We start from the raw sequence: 20,458 nt of genomic DNA on the forward strand, positions 1-20,458 counted from the left end.
CTAGTCGAAAAGAATTTTTAAACAAAAGCAAGGAAAAATATGTATGACATAAAAATTTATTTATTCCATATTCCAAGTCAATATATGTGTTCTGTTTTTCTGTGGTCAGTGGATGATTCAGATTTGGATCCTTTTTGGAGACTTGGAGTTCCTATGTTGATGAAAATGTGCTGCGTATTGGTTATTGAAGGAATTATATGGGCTTCGTATTTGGTTATTGAAGGAATTATATGATTTATTATCTGATCTCATCTATAAATCTGTTTCTTATTGTTAGAATATCCACTGTGAACATGATGAGATTAGATATGCATGATATACATATATATATATATGGAACTTTGATCAGAAGTACTTAGCATAGTTGAGAGCTTTGGCAAGGGTGGGGTGTTAGATATTTTTAGCTGCAAATTGTTGGTGGGGTTATAGCTGGTTGTAAAGATGTCTATAAACATAGTTCCTTTGAAGCTACTGTTAGGAGTTGGTTCGCCATAATGAAGAAATTCTTAGCTTGAGCTTTCAGAGGTGGCCAAATATGTTGTATGCAGAGGGATAAATTTCGGGGATGTCTTAAGTGGAGGGTTGGTGATGAGAAAAGAATAAGTTTTTGGACGGATCCTAGAGATGGAACATTTGGAGATCAGTTTTTTTAGATTTTTGCTATTGCACGACATAAAAACATCACAACTGGTGAGTTATTCAGAAACACCAGGAGAACTCGAGAATAACACGTGGAGTTGATTAGAACCTTAATAATTGGGAGATCAATGAGTATGAGTCCCTTCTCAAGTCAATATCCTCAATCTATCTGAATGATAGCGATGACCAACCATGTAATGTCTTAATTAATTTTAGTTGTAATTAAAATTAATAAATAAATATAATTTTTTAAAAATTTTTAATTTTTATTTAAGATAAAAATGAAGAAAATTAAATGGAAAATGAAATTGAAAACAATTTTATAAAAAATGGATAAAAAATTTGAGTTCTGATTGTATTTAAAAAAAAAAAAAAATCAGAAACTAGGGTAAAAACGTAATTTAGAAAAATTGTGCCACGTATAATGCCTAGTCAGCTGTTCCGACAAACAGGAGTACGCCGCGTGGCAAGTCACGTTGACACGGTGCCACGTGAGAGGCTACACTGGCAATCCGCGTGTCGTGATCAGACGGTCTGGATTTGTTCCCGCGCGCACGGACGATTCAGATCTGTTCCCTCTTCTGACGTGATCAGACGGACACGATTAAACGCGATGAACGGTTCAGATTCACTTCCTATTTAAACGCGATCAAACGAATTAGATCAAATCGCGATAATAATTCAAATTCACTCTCTATTTAATTACGATTGGACGGTTTATATCAAACACGATAGACAGCCCAAATTAAAACGAGACGGATATAAATAACCATATTTATACCGGACCCTAATCCTAGCTGCCAGACATCCCCGCCGGAGAAGAAGAGTCAGCCGCCGAGAAGGGAACCGCCTGCCGCCGCACTGGAGCCACTTCCGACCGCCAAAAAAGGTAAAACAATTTTTATTTGCTCGAAATTCAATTTTAAACACCTTCATGGCCAAATCGGAGCAAAATGACCGGCGGATGAGCCGAAAGCCGCGAGTAAACCCCAGTTGCTTCGTTGCAGGAAAAAGCAAAAATCGCCTTCGATGAGGCCCTTCCTGATTTCCGTTTCGTGTAATTTTTTCACCATTATAATCATCATTCCTTTCTCTACAGATTGACCGAAGCGAAATACCCAACCGCGAATGTGAGCCGGCGGAGCCGCCGCATCGGAGAACATGTGTTATGTTATTAACTCTATAAGTTGTTTTTAGAAATTTCGCTACGATAAGTATGCGGTAAATGATTTTATTTATAACAAATAAATTTATTTAAATTAAGAGCTCCATTAGTTATTTTGATGATTTCTACCAGCTTTCATTTCTGTGTCGGTGAGTAGCGTGATATTCTTATTACATTAGTGTAGCTCATTCATTCATTAAGCATTTCAAATCAAGACGACCAGGATACGGAGCCCGATCCGCAAGAGAGTTGCGAGTAAGATGTCCAATTGTTTATTTTTTATTTATTTCTTTAATTTTTCGTTATTTCTTTTAAAATAGTCATTTCCCATAACCCTATTAGGTAATCTGAATTTTTGTGTAAAGAATGTAGATCATAACTATTTATTTCGCTTCCACGCTAAATTTATAATTTATTTCATTTAGAATTTTCGGAATCATTACAATTGGTATCAGAGTCGCGTTCCTCAGAACCATTCCTTACACAAAATCCTTAAAAAATACAAAAACAATGAATTATCACTCAACTGTTCATTGTGAAATATAGGTACAAATAGATGAGGAGAGGAAGACCCCCACTAAACTGAGCAGCCCGAGAGAGTTCGCTTCGAGAGGATGTTGACCGGCTATTTGAAATGCTGGAGAGACTCATCGCTGCCCAGCAGGCCCGGAAGGAAAAGAGGGAGCTATCTGACCCTTCTCCGCTGCCACATGTTAAGCCACCCCTGCAGCGAGAGGATCTCAAGCCACCTTAGTACGATCTTGCTCCTCCATAGTACCATCCGACACCCCCACAGTATAGTTCGGTGCCCCAACTGCATCATCCGACACCACCACAGTATAGTCCAGTGCCCCAACCGCATCATCAGGCACTAACACAGTACAATCTGGTGCCCCAACCGCATCATCAGGCACCACCACAGGGCCAGCCAGTCCATCCCCAACACAATCAAGTCCCTCTCTCACGGGACCCAGTTCCTCTCATGATGGACCTAGGCTACATTGAGAGGTATAAAAGACTAAACTCATCTACTTTTGTAGGGGAATCCTCCTTTGAAGAGATCGAGTACTGGTTAGCTGAGATAGAGAAGGCCTTCACGACTCTTAGAGTGATTCCCGAACAAAGAGTCATACTTGCCACATACATGCTGGTGGGAGAAGTAGGCCGATGGTGGCAACTCAAGCAGGCTACCCTGCCCGTTTTTGTCACTTGGAAATAATTTTTGACGGCTTTTAATGCAGAGTACATTCCAGAGCATCTCCGATATCTGAAGGAAATGAAGTTTGCACACATGGTCCAAGGTGAGATGACTGTATCAGAATATGCTAAAAATTTTTTAGAGTTAGGCCGATATTCCCCTGAGAGCAAGATGGATAAAGGCAGGAAGGCAAAAAAGTTCGAGTGGGGTCTCCGTCTTGAGATCAGACAGCAACTGTATATGTTCGAGCTCAGTACGTACTCGGCTGTTCTGGCTAAAGCACGGCTAATAGAGAGGAACCTTCGTATTTTCCTTACAGCAGTGGGGAACCTCAAGCCCTCGGCTTCATACTGCAGACTAACACCTACTGCACTTGTTCAACAGAATAAGAGACCTAGGCCAATGACTCAGACTCCTCCTCATATTCCAACAATAGGTCGCGGTAAGACTTGCCAGTATTTTGGCAAGAATCATGGGGACCGATCCTACTATCGCCTCAACAACACTTGTCGCATATGTGAGAGTGTCTAGCATTATGCAAAGGAGTGCCCGAGGAACCAGAACTAGGTCAGACCTCCTATTCAGGGCAGGGCTTATAACCTCACTCAGCAAGATGCAGAAGTGAACCCAGACGTGGCACAAGGTACATACACTATCTGTAATCATCTTGCACATGTTTTGATTGATATTGATGTCTCACATTCATTTGTTTCATATATTTTTGTATCAAACTTAAATGTATTACCTGAAAGACTTGATTCTGTGTTATTTGTGTTTACTTTTGGGAGTAGGACACTACTGGAAGAGGTTATATACAGAGTCTGTGTCATAAATATAGCAGATAAGAAGTTGAGTGTGGACTTAATAAAAATTGACACGGGGGACTTTGATATAATTTTAGGAATGAACTGGCTAGCAGCGTATCACGCTACCATAGATTGTTTTCATAAGAAGGTTGTATTCAACCCTCCTAATGAGAAGTCATTTATAAATTAATAAAATTCTTTAACATTTATTCCCTCATGGCAAATTTTTCTATTATCAGGTGCTTTAACCCGGTTGGTTTCTCTAACTAGGCAGACCTAAGAAAGAAATTTGTATTCAAGATATTTCGGTAGTCTGAGACTTTCCAGATGTGTTCCCAGATGAACTACCTGGACTGTCAGGGGACAGAGAAGTTGAATTCATCATAGACCTTCATCCAAGCACCTAGCCCATTTCATTTGTCCCTTACCGCATGAGTCGTGTTGAGATGGAGGAGCTGAGGAAACAGATAAATGAATTACAGAATAGTAGATTCATTCGACATAGTGTGTCCCCTTGGGGTGCTGGAGTCACATTTACAAGAAAGGGATATGGGATATGGGACTTTGAAGTTATGTATCGACTACAGAGGTCTGAACAGGGTCACGGTCAAGAACAAGTACCCCCTTCCCAGGATCGATGACCTTTTTGATCAGTTACAGAGTGCCCAAGTCTTCTCCAAGATAGACATGCGTTCAGGGTACGATCAGGTAAAGATCATGGCAGAAAACATTCTCAAAACAGCCTTTTGAAACAGGTATGGACACTATGAGTTCCTAGTCATGTCATTTGGACTAACCAACGCACCAGCAATCTTCATGGATTTGATGAACAAGGTTTTCAAACAATTCCTAGATCAGTTTGTCATTGTATTCATCAATGATATCTTAGTCTATTCAAAAACCAGAGAGGAACATGTTTACCATCTGACTCAGGTTTTGTAGGTTCTCAGAAATAAGAAGTTAAATGCAAAGTTGAGTAAGTATGGATTCTGTCTCAAGTAGACTACCTTCGTAGGGTACATCATATTAAAGGATGGAGTGTCAGTGAACCCCGAAAAAGTTGAGACAGTACTTGGCTGAAAAAAATTGACATCGGTCAAAGAGACTGTAGCTTTTTGAAGATGGCAAGTTATTACCACAGGTTTGTAGAAGAGTTTTCTAGCCTAGCTGCTCCTCTGACTCGGCTCACAAAGAAGAACGTCAAGTTTGAGTGAAACGAGAACTGTGAAATGAGTTTTTCAAAACGAAAGAAACGATTGATTACTGCACCTGTGTTGGCCTTGCCGAGTGAGTCGAGTGGATATACAATTTATAGTGATGCCTTCTATCTAAAGTTGGTTGTGTTCTGATGCAGTATAGGAAAGTCATAACCTATAGGTCTAGGAAGTTAAAGAGTCATAAGAAAAACTACCATACCCATGATTTAGAACTTGCCGCAATAATCCACACCTTGAAGACTTGACACCATTACTTGTATGGGGAGACATTTTAAATCTATACAAATCATAAGAGCTTGAAACACATATTCATTCAAAAGAATATCAACATGCATTAGAAAAGATGGATAAAACTCCTTAAGAACTATGATTGCAACATCTTGTATCACCTGGGTAAAGGCAATGTGGTAGCCGATGCACTCAGCAGAAAAAGTGCAGGTATATTAGCTCACTTGATGGTTTCAGAATGCAGGGTAATAGGGGCCACACAACAGTTACGAATTCAGTACCTGAAGAGAGTCACATGCTTGTCCCACCCGAGTTGATCCAAATAATAAAGGAAGCTCAATCTGCCGATTCCACCATAACAGCTCTCAAGAAAGATGCAGAACAGGGAGTTAATTCAGAATTTCGAGTATCTGTCGATGAGTTACTTAGATTTCAGGACATGATGTGTGTTCCAGGTGACAGTAAGTTGAAAAGAGACACCATGACGGAGACTTATAACTCAAAGTTTGTCATGCATTCCGGAAGCACTAAGATGTATCAAAGTATGCGACCCCGATTTTGGTGGAACGAGATAAAAAGAGATGTAGTCGACTTTGTTTCTAAGTGTTTGGTATTTTAGTAAGTCAAGGTACATCATCAACGCCCAGACGGGCTGCTTCAGCCATTACCTATTCTGGAGTGGAAGTGGGAACATATCAAAATGGATTTCGTGACAAGATTGCTTAAGACATGCTTGGGACATGATGTTATTTGGGTAATTATTGACCGAGTCATTAAATCTTCTCACTTTTTAGCCATCAGGATGACCGACTCCTTGGACAAGGTAGTAAGAATGTATATTTGGGAGATAGTCAAGTTACATGAAGTGCTAGTGACAGTAATGTCTGATAGGGATTCCAGGTTCACTTCTCGTTTCTGGTCTATTTTTCAACAAGTCATGGGAACGAAACTGTCGCTTAGCACTGTATTCCACCATCAAACCGATGGACAGTTAGAAAGGATGATCGACACACTTGAGGACATGCTCCGAGCTTGTGTTTTTGACTTCGGGGGCCATTGGGATGATCATTTACCCTTGATAGAGTTCGCCTACAACAATAGCTACCAAGCAAGTATTGGCATGGCTCCGTACAAGACGTTGTACGGCCGCCTATACAGATCGTCGATATGTTGGAAAGAAGTGGATGATAGGAAACTGTTCGGCCCAGATCTCATAGATGATACTACAACTAAAATAGTTAAGATCATGAAAAATATTCAGACAACTCATAATAGGCAGAAGAGTTATGCGGACATCGGAGGAGAGATTTGGAATTTGAGAAAAGTGATTGAGTGTTCCTTAAGGTCACTCCTTTCAAGGGAATCAGTAGGTTTAGCAAGATGGGGAAACTAAACCCCCCCGATTTATTAGGTCATTTAAAATCTTAGATAGAATTGACACAGCTGCCTACAAACTAACACTGTCTTCAGAACTTTATAGGGTCCATAATGTGTTTCATGTGTTCATGCTATACAAATACAACCTAAACCTCTCTCATGTCTTGACCTATGAGCCTTTTTCACTTAAGGAGGATCTGTTCTACGAGGAAGTACCGGTCGGTATTGTGAACCTAAAGAGCAGAGTACTCTGCAATCAGAAAATTCTCTTTATTAAAGTCCTATGGCAGAATCATACACCGGGAGAGGCCATATGGGAGCTAGAATCAAATTTCAGAGCCCAATATCTCCGACTGTTTGATTGAGTGAGAGATAGATAAATTTGAAGGACTAAATTTCTTTTAAGGGGAGAAGAGTTGTAATGCCCTAATTAAATTTAATTGTAATTAAAATTAATGAATAAATATAATTTTTTTTAAAATTTTTAATTTTTATTTAAAGTAAAAATGAAGAAAATTAAATGGAGGATAAAATTAAAAATACTTTTGGGAAAAAGGGGTAAAAAATTTGGGTTCTAAGGGTGTTTTTGAAAGAAAAATAAAAAATTGAGAGTCAAAATGTAATTTTAAAAAATTACATCATGTAGGATGCCCAATCAGCAGCCCTAATGAACCAGAGCGCGCCTGGTGGCAAGCCACACTGACGTGGTGCCACGCAATAGGCCACACTGGCAATTCACGTGCCACGATCGGACGGTTCGGATTTGTTCCTGTGTGCACGGACAGTCCAAATCTTTTCTCTCCTTAGACGCGATCGAACGGTTACAATTAAACGCGATGAACGGTCCAAATCTACTTCTTATTTAAACGTGATCGGATAACTCATATCAAATCGCGATAAATGGTTCAGATTCACTCCCTATTTAATTGCGATCGGACGGTCTATATCAAACGCGATAGACGGCTCAGATGAAAAGGAGACGGACATAAATAACACTCTTCACACCAAACTCTAATCGTAGTCGGCAGACACCCCCGCCGGAGAATACAAGCCAGCCACCGGGAAGGGAGCTGTCCGCCGCACACTACCACACCAGAGCCATTTCCAACTGCCAAAAAAGGTAAAAAAATTTCTATTTGCTCGAAATTTAATTTTGAACACCCCCATGGCCAAACCAGAGTAAAAGTATCGACGAATGATTCGGAAACTACGGGTAAAGTCTGGCAGCTGCCGCGGAAAAAGTAAAAATCGCCTCCAATGAGGCCCTTTCCGATTCTCGTTTTGTGTAATTTTTCTACCATTATAATCATCATTCCTTTCTCTATAGGTTGACCGAAGTGAAACACCCAACCGTAAAAGTAAGTAGGCGGAGCCGCTGTACTAGAGAACCCCGCCACCAGTAAGCTTCGATTTTTTGACTTTTTTTAGCCAACTGAGACCCCTTAACGTGTTTTCTCGCAGGGATTAGTACAAAACCTATCAAAAACAGCCGATCTGAGGTAAACCGTCGCCACGGATGGCGGTGCCGTCGCCAAAGTACGGCAGAGCTGCCGTGCTAGAATTTCGGAATTGGCCAAATATGGTTCCTAACACTGATTATGATTTTTTAGGGTATTTCTAGATACATAGAGCGCGTTTTAATCCCTGAAAAAAATTCAAAGAACCCGGAGACCGCTAGTAGGCGCAGTCAAAAGTTAGCATTTTTTACATCAGTTTGAGTATGAATCTCTTATCTATTCCATGTTATAGAATTGAAGTTTAATTATAAATAATATAGTATTTTGTGAAACTTAAAAAATATTCATAATTAATTACATATTACTAATGACACCAGAACCGATTATTTATTATTGTTTGCTATGTTTAACTGATTGCCTGATTTTACAGCTTTCGAATGTATGATAATACACTGGAATTGGTATGATGATGCAATTGTATTCATTTGATGCATGTATTGCTTGTTTTATATGATTACGGTTGAATTGGAAAACTGAAAATTAAAGGTAAACAGAAAATTATTTGATTAAATGGATAGATGAATGGTAGCCTTACTAGATATCTTGAGCGATGGTAGACGGACTTGATACATAGGGAACCCTACCGTGAACATTGTTTCATACCAGATGGAGTATTGAAGTTTGGTAATTTGACACTCATAGCAGACGGGGTATGAGAACGACCTGTTAATTAAAAATGTTAAAAAAGGGTTCACGCGTAGTGGGAACATCCCTATGTACCCTCATGGATACTAGTATGCTGATAAAAGGGAAGGTTGTTGTTCCGACTGATTGTATATGAAATTATGGTATGTGTTATGTTATTGACTCTATAGGTTGTTTTTGGAAATATCGCTACGGTAAGTACGCAGTAAATGATTTTATTTATGACAAACGAATTTACTTAAATTAAGAGCTCTATTAGTTGTTTTGATGATTTCTACCAACATTCATTTCTGTGTCGGTGAATAACGTGATATTTTTACTGGGTTAGTATAACTCATTCTTTCATTAACCATTTTAGATCAAAAGGATCAGGATCCAAAACTCGATCCGCAAGAGGGTTGCGAGTAGGATGCCCAGTTGTTTATTTTTCGTTTATTTCTTTAATTTTTCGTTATTTCTTTTAAAATTGTCATTTCTCGTATCCCTATTGAGTAATTTGAATTTTTGTGTAAGGAATGTAATTCTTAACTATTTATTTCGTTTTCATACTAAATTTATAGTTTATCTTCTTTTGAGTTTCCGAGTTCGTTACAAACCAACTTGGAGCGTCAGGACAAACAGGTACATACACAGATCTTTCTACAATGACTTGGTTAAGAATGATTCCACTTAGATTAGCTTTCAGTACAAGCAAATTTGGGAGATTGGTGCTCCCCCAAAATTGCTTTTTTCACTTGGGAGACAAGATGGGGATATATCCTCAATATTGACAAGCTAATGAAAAGAATAAAGTGTATGGTTAGTTGTTTCCTTTGTCAGGGCACGTAGGAGTCTTGCAATCATATGTAGTATAAGAGATGATATTTAGGCTTGGGAGGGTATTAGTGGTAGGAAGAAACAAATGGGTCTCATTCTCCTTGCTATTTTTTGTGTAAAACAAGAAAAAAAAAAAAAGAAGGTTTTAAAGGGATGGAAGCCAGATTAGATAGAGTTAGAGATAGATGGTTTTATACTCTGAGTTTATTCATAATGGGTCATTTTTTTTATAATCTATAGAAAATTTTAAGAATCTTATTAATATCCTAAATATAATTTAAAGTTTTAGTAATTCAGTTCGCCCTGAGCAAGGCTATGAGGTTGCACGGAGTATCTTACGAGTTCCAGCTAGAATCTCTATAATCTATTTTTATTTTTCTTTGTAGATGACATAAAACCAAAATATTTTTCTACAGTGCCTTGTTGCTGTACCCCATTTCACATTAGGGATGGATCTAATAAAAGAGTTTGTAGAACTTTACTTCTCAAAGGAAACACTCAGTATCCTTTTTTAAGTACCATAAATTTGGCCATGAAGAAAACATCTTGCCTTATGTATTATTAAGAAAATCTATAATTTTATCATATTAACAAAAATCTCTCTTGTATAACTGTATCATTACTGAGTTTCTTTTAGTTATTATAACTGTATCTATAGCATTATGTAAAAGATTATATCTCAAAGTGAGTGAGATTAAAGTTTGGGTTTTATCCAGTCATTAAAATTGAATTTGTCCATTTGACTATTAGCATTAGAAAAAGGATTTAGTTGGTTTTGATTTGGTGATGATATTTAATTATTGTTGTTATTATTTTTTATCTTGAAGTTGAGAAAACTTGCAGGTCCATTGTGGACCTGGAATTGAATGATTTAGGTTGAGACAACAATCATGAAAAAGAAATGAGTAGTCACAGGGATCTTGATTTCCATTTTGTCTCAATATCTGTTTAAGCATACTTATTAGAGATCTACATCATCTCTATTGTTTTCGGCTTCGTCTCTACGATAATATAAGATCGTACTTGTATTATGTTTCGTATTCTATCTCAATATGTTACTTGCGTATTAATCTAATGTATTAGCAAACATATTGTATGCTATCTCAACCGATCTATCGTGTTCTATTTTTTGTTACTTGCGTATTGATCTAACAATACGATAATTAGAATTAGTTTGTTTCGGTTCGTCAAATAGAAATTTGTGCATTTCAACTCGCATGTCATGTTTTTATTTCATGTTTGCATATTCGTATAAATAAAACTAAAATCATTTTGCATTAGTTCATCAAATAGAAATTTATCTCAAACTCGCTTATCATGTTTTTATTTTATGTTGCTTAACTTATGTATTGATCGAATTAAAGTAAAATCATTTTGTGTTTTATCAAGTAAAAATTTTGTTTGTTGTTTGCATGACAAAATTAGAATCATTTTGTATATTCATCAAATAAATATTTATATGGTTTTTGTGTCCTATCAATACTTTTTTTTTTCATATAGTTAATTTTTCAAGCATTTTATTTGTTATTTTTCATGCAATAACATAAATATGTATAAGTTTATGTTATGTTATTTTATGAAAAAAAAAATGTAATATTTTTATTGTACTAAATTAAAAAAACTATATAGTAATATATATTATTGCGATCTCATCAGTATATTAATAAATAAAATTTTTAATTTTATTAAATTAAATAGTATAAATAAATTACCATTATCTTACTTAAATATAAATCGATATTTTAATTAATTTAAACATTTAATTAATTCAATATGTTTATCATCTCAAATTTAGTTCGGTAATAATTTTTTTTTTTTTTTTTTTTTTTTTTATGACAGGCAGTGTAAGTAATGAACTGTGAGCTTAGGAGAGGTTGTGCAAAGAAAAGGGGAGGCATTTATTTTTTATTTCACTTATTATTTTTTGGGTAATTTAAAAAAAAAAAAAGAAATGTTAGAACTTTTATAAGGGTAAATACTAATTTTAGTAATATTAGGGATAGATGTATACAAACTTTTGGATCTATTTTAATAGATTATAATATTAAAAATCTCGATAATATGAGTGCAGGTCATCCGATCACTTGATAAATTTGTAACTATTTTATATACGAAACCATATTTTTTTAGTATTTTATGAATAATAATAATTTATTTTTATTTTAAAAAAAAATAAATCTTTTTTTGTTTTAAGAAAATTATTTGCTCATATGTCCATTTTATGATTATGTAAGCACTTAAAATAGTCAAACATTGGGAGCTACGAGGAGGGATTATCAATAATTGAAAAGGCTTTTTTTTTATACTTAAAAAATAAATAATTGAGAATGATGTAATGTCCAATTTGATGGCTGTTAAAGGTTATATAAATTATTTATTTTTTTAAATACAATGTAATATATAGAAAAAAAATTAAAAGCTAAAATTAAACTTATTTCTTTAATATAAAAATAAATTTTATTTTTAATCTTTTAAACACAATTTCATTTTAGTATTATAAAATTTGCTCATATGTTTTCTTCAATTCTTTGAATAAAATATTAGTTTCCTACAATTGGATTTTTTTTATTTTAAAAAAAGAATGATTTTCTAATAAATAGATTTCAACTAATGATATAAAATTAAATTTTATTTTATTGTTAGATTTTTAAAGCCAAAAATTTATACCTTATAATACTTGGGTGTACATACATACTTGTAACGCTCCATTTTTTTTTTCTTTAACGGCGCAATATAAGACAATCTCATGACCCAACACGCAAGTTTCATGTCAAATCAATCACACGTAAAGAAAACTTGTCCACACTTCATTATTCAAACCCCTACAGCAGACATCATCCATACTAACATAAACTTTTACACACTACAATCCGCCCACAAAAAAAATCTTTGCCTTCTGGCGCTAAAGACTAGGATCAAAAACCAGCAACTCAGATCCCGGCTCCATCCCTACTTTATCTGTTAATGATAAAAAGTGAATTCACATAACTCAATACAGTAAAAAAATCAAGTTACAGGTATAATATGCAATAACAAAAATTCAGTGTGTCTATATGCATTTCATCTACACAACCTAAGTCCTGCCTTAACACCACCCTAAAACTACACCAACCCAACTTGTTCCGGTAAGTTAGTTATATTACATACTAAACGTGACCGCCTTCCGAAGTCACACCATGAGCACACATGTTCTCAACCATCACCAACATCGGCAATCAATACTCAATCTTCTACCTCTCGACCCTAATAGGCTACACACACACACAGATACCATTCTCTCACGTCACCAACATCGGCGACCAATACTTAATCTTCTACCTCTCGACCCTAATAGGCCACACACACACACAGATACCATTCTCTCACGTCACCAACATTGGCGACCAATACTTAATTTTCTACCTCTTCTCACATCACCAACATCGGCGACCCAACTCCTTACCCGTCGGGGTCTCCAAACCATCACCACTATCGGCGATCAACCTACTCTTTCTAGATAGCAACACCAATATCGGTGTCCCCACCCAAAACTACCACTCACGGACCACACCATCCCGTACTCGCTTCACCATGTTATCTTGAGACTCCCCTATTCGTTTACCCGGTATACCGACCCTACATAATACTTCACGTATGACACACCCTAACATTTCACACATACGTCGGCAATGTTCCCTCGCCAACCCTTAAATTTACAGCAGCTATACCAACCTATATCCCACCCCCATATTCACACCACACAACTACCAACACACCCTTACTCCCACACCTTAAACCATGCCTTACAGGCCCCTCCTTTACTTTCCCAATTTCTAGCATCTACACTCTCCCCACAGTCATACTGAGCCTCTTCCCTCACCCAAATCTCTTCATATACACCGAACTCCTCTTCCACAACCCACTCTATCACACAGTCATGAACTTTCCTCTCCCTTACGGACCTCACACCCTGCTTCCCTTCTTCTTCTACCTCCCAAGGCCTGTGCGAAACATCTCCACTCACACAGTCACCATCACCAACTCTCATGGAACCCTCACCGAATGCATTCTTCCTTCTATCTCCTCTCGCGGCTTCCTCCGCACACCCCGCTTGCACACACACAAACTCTCCCTGTCATCCCGAATCTCACACACTCACCAACCTCCTTGTTCACTCTTTCTTCCCACGACCTTTCTTCCTCCGTATACCTCGCTCGTACACACACAAACTCCCTTCGTCATCCCGGATCTCACACACTCACCAACTTCCTCGTTCACTCTCTCTTCCCGCAACCTTCACTATATGCTTACGCTCATTTTACACAAAACATCCACCCTCTCCCACGGACCTCTCCTACTCTCCAACATCTTCATTCTCTCTCTTCCCTCGGCCTCCTCCGTGAACGTCTCCACTGTTAAACCTGCAATCCACACCGCCTACCTCTACACCTCAGCTCAGTCACATTACACACTAACTAAAATCTGGATTTCTCAACCTACAACCAACATTTCGAAATCACACCACACCTATACAAGAACTCAAAAATTTTTACCGTACCTCCTATCTCCATCTTCCTTCCTCCCGTAGCTCGCACTGTTCCGGTCCTCCTTCCTGTTCACTCACTTTCCTCATTTCTCTTCCTGCCCCCGATCTCTCTCTTCTCTGTTTTCTTTCTTTTCTTCTCTTTTATTTTTCTTTCCCTTCTCCTATTTATACCCCACCAGCCTCTCATCCTGCCCGTCCATCTCACCTCATCCCAACCATCCATTTTTCCTTCTCCAAAACAACGTCGTTCCTTCCTCTACTTCTCCAAACTATGTCGTTTCCTCCCCCTCTTCACCAAACGACGTCGTTTCACCCCTAAGATTCCCACCCTACCTATACATCCATACATACATACAAATTTCCTCCCTTTTCTGTTTTTTTTCTTTATTTTCAGTTATTACAATATTAGAATCCCATTGTTCTTATATCGCCTTACATTTTATGCATATATATGTGTATATATATGGCAATATAAGAAATGGGTACTCATAAAATGCCACCTAAATTAAAGTATAAAATTATTACTTTTTTCTGAAAATATTAAAATATAACATATAATTAAATTGATGAGCAAAAGAAAAGTTAGTGGGATCCTAATGTAGTTTGCACCCAAATTTGTGCATGTGATTTTCATGATGAATCACAAGCAAAAAGCCAGAGTTTCTTTATATATATATATATATATATATATATATATATATATACAAGAGACCCACTTAAGAATTAATTTGTCAGTGAATATTATTAGCTGGAACTGTTTTCATTTATGTTTATTTACTCCAGAAACAAAGAGAGTACTGACATATATATATATATATATATATATTAATTAATGTATACATGAAACTAAAAATTAATTAATTATAACAATAATAATAATAATAATAAAATCCCATTTTAACATTTTAAATAATAATAATAAGGTGTCCCCAGTTTTCCATTATTATTATAAAAAAAAATGTAAATTTGCCACCATATTCTCTTTTCTTCCCCAATATTTTGCATGGTCAATAAAGGTAACAATTTAAAAAAATAGTAATAATAATAATAATAAATAGTTACATTTGATTTTAATTTAAATAAAAAATTATGTATTTTAATAATTAAATGATATTTGTACATTAATAATAATATAATTAATTTTTTTATAAGTAAATAATACAATTAATTCAACTGGAATACACAATTTTATTAAAAAAATAAATAAATAAATAAATAAATAATTTCAATAAAAAAATATTAAATGACATATTGAAATTTAATCCAAAATATTTAACCAAATTATTTTCTTTATTCTGGGAACCTAACACTTTGCTGGTCTTGGCTATAATACTAATTAAAATTAAGAGACACCTAACAGATTGCCTCCTCCATTAACTAATTGAAATCCAATATTTAAACCCTTAAAAAGAAAGATAAGAAGATAGTTCAAGTTCACACCTTTATAGGATCCTTCCTTGACCTTTTCAAAAAAGATTAGATTAAATTGTGAAAAAGAAAATTGGAGATAAAAGAGATTATGAAGAAGTTAATTAAATAAATTGGGGAACTTTTGGTTTTCACTAATGGATATCCTACAAAAAGGAGATGACTAAAGAGACTTTTGTCCTTGTAGCTTTGTGTTTGATTGGAATCTCAGTGGGGACTTCCCTCTTTTCTTTCCTTTCTCCACAATCCATCAAAATGAACAATTGACAAGGTACTATTTCCTTGAATTGTATGTATTGCCATCCAATGTGCTGCTCTGGGTGACTTTTCGCTCATTTGATGGAGCTAAAAAGCGCCTAACTTTGCCCGGGATGAAACCGATTCGCCTATGTTGGAACTCTCCGGGAAACTCTAGGCGTAGGCACAACAACATCGCGGCCTGCTTTCATCAACTTTTGATGATCCTCTATTGTTTTGTCAAATAATCTGTTTTCTGGATTTTCAGCATAGCAAACATAATAACAACTCACACAAGCATGTGGCAGTGCCATTGAAATCCTTGTCTGCACAATTGGTTATTTTGTTAATCAGAAAGCTGAGACATAAAGATTAAACAATGCCCAAGTTGATTTTGTTAATCAGAAATCCTTTACAACATATACGCACACATGGACATATATATATGTATATATATGTAAAGAATATTAGATTAATATGGTTAACCAGTCATGAAATAAGTAGTACTAACCATAAGGTATCCAATGTAGAAAGTAAGGAGGGATAATGTGGCTGTGAAGGGCTGGTAGACTGTTGTAGTCCAAGCAGCAACCACAATTACACAGATTGAGCCACTGCAAACTCCGGTGAGGAAGCAGATTGAGCTGGTGATATCAGAGTCAACAATTGCTTGCATTTCCCGTCTCTCGATGAGAGCCCAAGTGTCTTGTGATGCTCGTACGAACCCTTTTCCATATGCAGCTATCTACAACAATTGTTTCCGATGAAGGGCTTAGCCAATTTATTAGAATAGAAAGATTAACATCTTAAAGAAACCCTAATATTACAAGGCTATTAAAAGAGGATTCTTGGAAATTTAAAGTTAGTTAAATCAAATAAAACACTCTTCAGTAGAAGCTAGCCTAATAAAAGATTCATCAGGAAAAATAAAAAGAAAACGAAAGTGAAAAACTCAAATGGTTGTTGAATGAAAAGGACATGTTAGCAATAGCCCCAGAAGTATATAATGACATGATTATGACTTTTTTTTTAGACTTTCCCTAGTGGAGACCTTTTCTTAAAACATGGAAAATGAACACTTCCAATCCATGAAATGTAACAAAAACAAAAGAAATTTTTATCAGTAACTATATACCTGCACATAAGCCCAACCATTGCCATAATTGAAGATGGATTCCATGACACTAAGACAGCAATGAGCACAAGAAAACATGAACTCATCTTCTCCCTTGAGCAAGTTCAAAATCCTGGCGACTATCCTCAAGACTTCAATCGTTGGCACAAAGAGAGATCCCAAACATGCACTTCCAAGATTTCGAGTCAAAGCCCTATGAAAGCAAAACCTAGTACTAGACTGCATACCTCTGAGATAATATAGAGCAATTACCCGGCTAACTGTTAAATTGGCTACATTCCTCATGACTTCTGCAATCCAGGCCAAGCTCAGTACCAGTAAGATTATTGTCAAAGGTGAAAAGTAGAAGTTCAAGGCTCCAATCACAGCTAAAATCCATAAAGACATCCACATAAATCCAACACCAAGCATCCAATAAGTAGGCTGATTCAAATCTGGGAACTTTGAAACTGGTTCTAGAGATTTAACTAAAACCTTACAACAAAACTTAGTTCTTTGATTAATCCAACAAGCATACAAGCCACTGCCAATTGCAAAGACCATGAAACAAACTCCAACGCCATCAGTAGGAGGTTTTTGGAGGCAAATCAAGAGGAGGCCAGCGGATAAAGGCAAAAGAAAACCACTCCAAGTTATGACATGAACCATGATAGTGGGCCACATTCTTACTGCCTTTTGCCAAGCAAATGCAAGAGTAATGCTCAAGAGTGATGCAGCTTCAACTTGGGGCAAGAAATGGGTAAGTAACCTTTGCTCCTTCCTCTTAACGCTGGTTGCTGATCCTACTAGCCCTTGAATCCCCTTGAACACCAGAAAACAGACTACGGCTTTGGCTATAATCACATGAAGCACAAACAGAAATAGAGATATCTTGTTTGTGTACCTAGTTGAATTCAATGATGATAGTGTTTGCTGCCCACAGAAAGAAAACAAGAACCCACCAAAACTACATTAATAACTGGGAATTTGTTTTGAAGAAAATATAACATATCTTTTGACTTTTTTTGTACCTGAGAGAGAGTTAGAGAGATGAAGAATCAGCTCAAAAGAAGAAAAAATTCTTGATTGTTCATTTGAAGAATCAAGACTATAAATAACCCACTGAGAAAGTGAAAAATTTTCAGACCAACCAGCTCGTGTTTTTTATGGGGAAAAAAGGGTACAGTTGACCTGAGAATCAGGCAGGAATCTATATTTTTTTAGGATTCTTCATAAACATGGTCCATGTTAGTGAATATCTCTGAATATCTCAATAACCAGCTTAAAAAATCAACTAAAAAAATAAACCCAGCTGCTTTTTTTCTTTTGAGAATCCTCTCCTAGAACTTACTTGAGGGGTAGGCGTGGAGCGAGACCGATGAGAAGAGCGCTGAGGAGGGTGAAAAGGCTGAGAAGGAGAAGGTGTAGAGACTCTGGCGCCGCCATTAACGACAATCCTTAAAGGGTTTGTTGGATTCAACCTATGCAACATTGACACATGATCACTTCTCTCCACCATCACCTTCTCTTCCACTGTAGCCACTTCTCCTTTCTCCACATCTTTCTCTTCTTCTTCTTCTTCCTCTTCTTTTTCTTCGTCTTCTTCTTCTTCTTCTTCTTTGTCTTCGTCGTCTTCTTCTTCTTCTTCCTCCCCTGTTTTTCCTTCTCCATCTCCATCTCCTTCTTTTTTCTCCTTATCATTCTCTCTCTCTCCTCTCTCTTCACTCTCTCTCGCTACCACCTGCAACAAAACACAAACAACATTTAATCCTCAACAAATTCTCCATCTCTACTTGTCTAACATAAAATATCTTCGGCTCAAAGAAAAAGAAACGGCTAAAAATGAAACAGAGAAGGAACCCAAAAAAAAGAGCTTATATAATCAAAAGGGACTGTCTTTTTTATCAGCTTACAGGCTCCATGGCACCCATGACGGAGGTGCTGACGTCACTTCCCGACGACCTCGGTCGGCGGCGTAATCGTCTGAAACGTTGGATATTCTTTTGTTCTGTGGATCGATGATGTTGTTATCGGACCCTTCACAACGGTAACGTTATTACATAGAATTATTAAAGGCCCACGTGAGATAATGTCTCAACGCTCCAAACATAGGAAGTGGAAGCACGCGCCAATAAGAAGCATAGTTGATTAGAGGAATCATATTAAAGCACGTGGACCTCTTGGGTTTGGGTGTTGGTGAGGTACATGGCAAGAGTTGGTGGTGGGGACTTTTTAAACGTTGATGCCGATGAAATGAACGGTTCGGATTTGATTATTCGGAAAATACAAATTGGAATACTGCGTTGATCTTCTTGGTCAACAAAGGACTATGATACATGTTTTGAATTTTGGGACCGTGTATCCTTCTATTTTTATATTACTTTTTCCTTTGTGATAAATAAAATGTATACTAATTCTATATAAATACTCTAAATAAAAGATAATAATTATTTCAAAATATTTTTTTATTAGAATTATAATAATTTAATAAGATAAAACTTAAATATATTGTCCATAAATTTACAAAATAACAAATTTTACATATTTAATATGATTTTATTAAATATTTTTTATTAAAATCGTAATAATTTATTATGACAAAATTTAATTTACTTATTATACGTTTATAAATATACTAATGAGTTTAATTTTTAGTTTTATTAAATTAAATATTATAAATTTATTGTTATTAATAAATAATACGTACATAAAATAATAAATTTTATATATTTAAAATAATTCAAACTCAAATAATCTTGGTCAAGATCTTAATTGTTACTTTTAACTTAGTTTTTAAGGATAAAAAAGAAATTAATTTAAAATAAAATCTAATTTTTTAGAAGGAAAATTAAGTTATATTTGGTTTTTGGAATGTTATTTAAAAGATAAGAACAAAGGAAGCTTAAAGAAGAAATTGAATGATCTCATACTTTTCTAAGTGAGACAAATTTATTATGCAACTACAGGGATGGCATATATATATATATATAAGTATATGTATGTATTTATATTTCTTTTCCCTAATGGATTTATGTAGGGACCCACCTTCTATGGCATGTACGTTTCTCGTTGTGGTGGATATTTTTTCTACCTCATCTCTTTTTAGTTAATTTTTTAATAATATTAATTTTTTTAGCATATTATACAAAAAAAAAAAAAGAAATTCAAAATTTAAATATTACTTAATTCGTGATGCTTATAAATTAACAACTTAGTCTTTTTATTATTATTATTATATATTATATATATTAAAAAAATATTATAAGTACTTATACCCACAGGATTTTTTACGTTTTAAAAAATTACTTATTTTTTATTATTATTTACGGCATAATAATCTCGTGATTATTTTGCGGTAGATATTATATAATATTATAATAATAAATTATTAATAATGTATAATTTGAATCTTTATATAAAATTTAAAAATTACTCATTAAACACGGATATGAACTAAAACCTAATTAAAGACCTCGGTCAGCCTGTGACTTGGTGCCAAACGCCACCGTTTTACAACGGATATGTACATATTTTTTATATATACAC

General features: G+C 35.7%; 1 protein-coding gene across 1 annotated transcript; it reads right to left on the reverse strand.

Moving 5' to 3' along the window:
* Positions 1-15,557: 15,557 nt before the first annotated feature.
* LOC110809319 (Plasma-membrane choline transporter family protein) lies at positions 15,558-18,984 on the reverse strand. Its single transcript, XM_088209730.1, has 5 exons — positions 18,826-18,984; positions 18,264-18,653; positions 16,934-17,845; positions 16,310-16,543; positions 15,558-16,124 (listed from the first exon to the last, which is right to left on the reverse strand). Exons 1-5 carry the CDS (start codon positions 18,841-18,843, stop codon positions 15,948-15,950), a joined length of 1,731 nt encoding a protein of 576 aa, XP_088065856.1. The 5' UTR covers positions 18,844-18,984; the 3' UTR covers positions 15,558-15,947.
* Positions 18,985-20,458: the final 1,474 nt, after the last annotated feature.

This window comes from Carica papaya, chromosome 8, assembly GCF_054855325.1.
Source record: "Carica papaya isolate Zhongbai chromosome 8, ASM5485532v1, whole genome shotgun sequence".
NCBI classification, from domain to species: domain Eukaryota; kingdom Viridiplantae; phylum Streptophyta; class Magnoliopsida; order Brassicales; family Caricaceae; genus Carica; species Carica papaya.

What these genes read in the sequence shown, in the direction of transcription:
- LOC110809319 (XM_088209730.1), bottom strand. An exon ending in GCTCCACGCCTACCCCTCAA is followed by an intron (nt 17,846 to 18,263) that starts GTAAGTTCTAGG and finishes TTCTGTGGGCAG; the next exon opens with CAAACACTATCATCATTGAA. An exon ending in ATGGTTGGGCTTATGTGCAG is followed by an intron (nt 16,544 to 16,933) that starts GTATATAGTTAC and finishes CAATTGTTGTAG; the next exon opens with ATAGCTGCATATGGAAAAGG.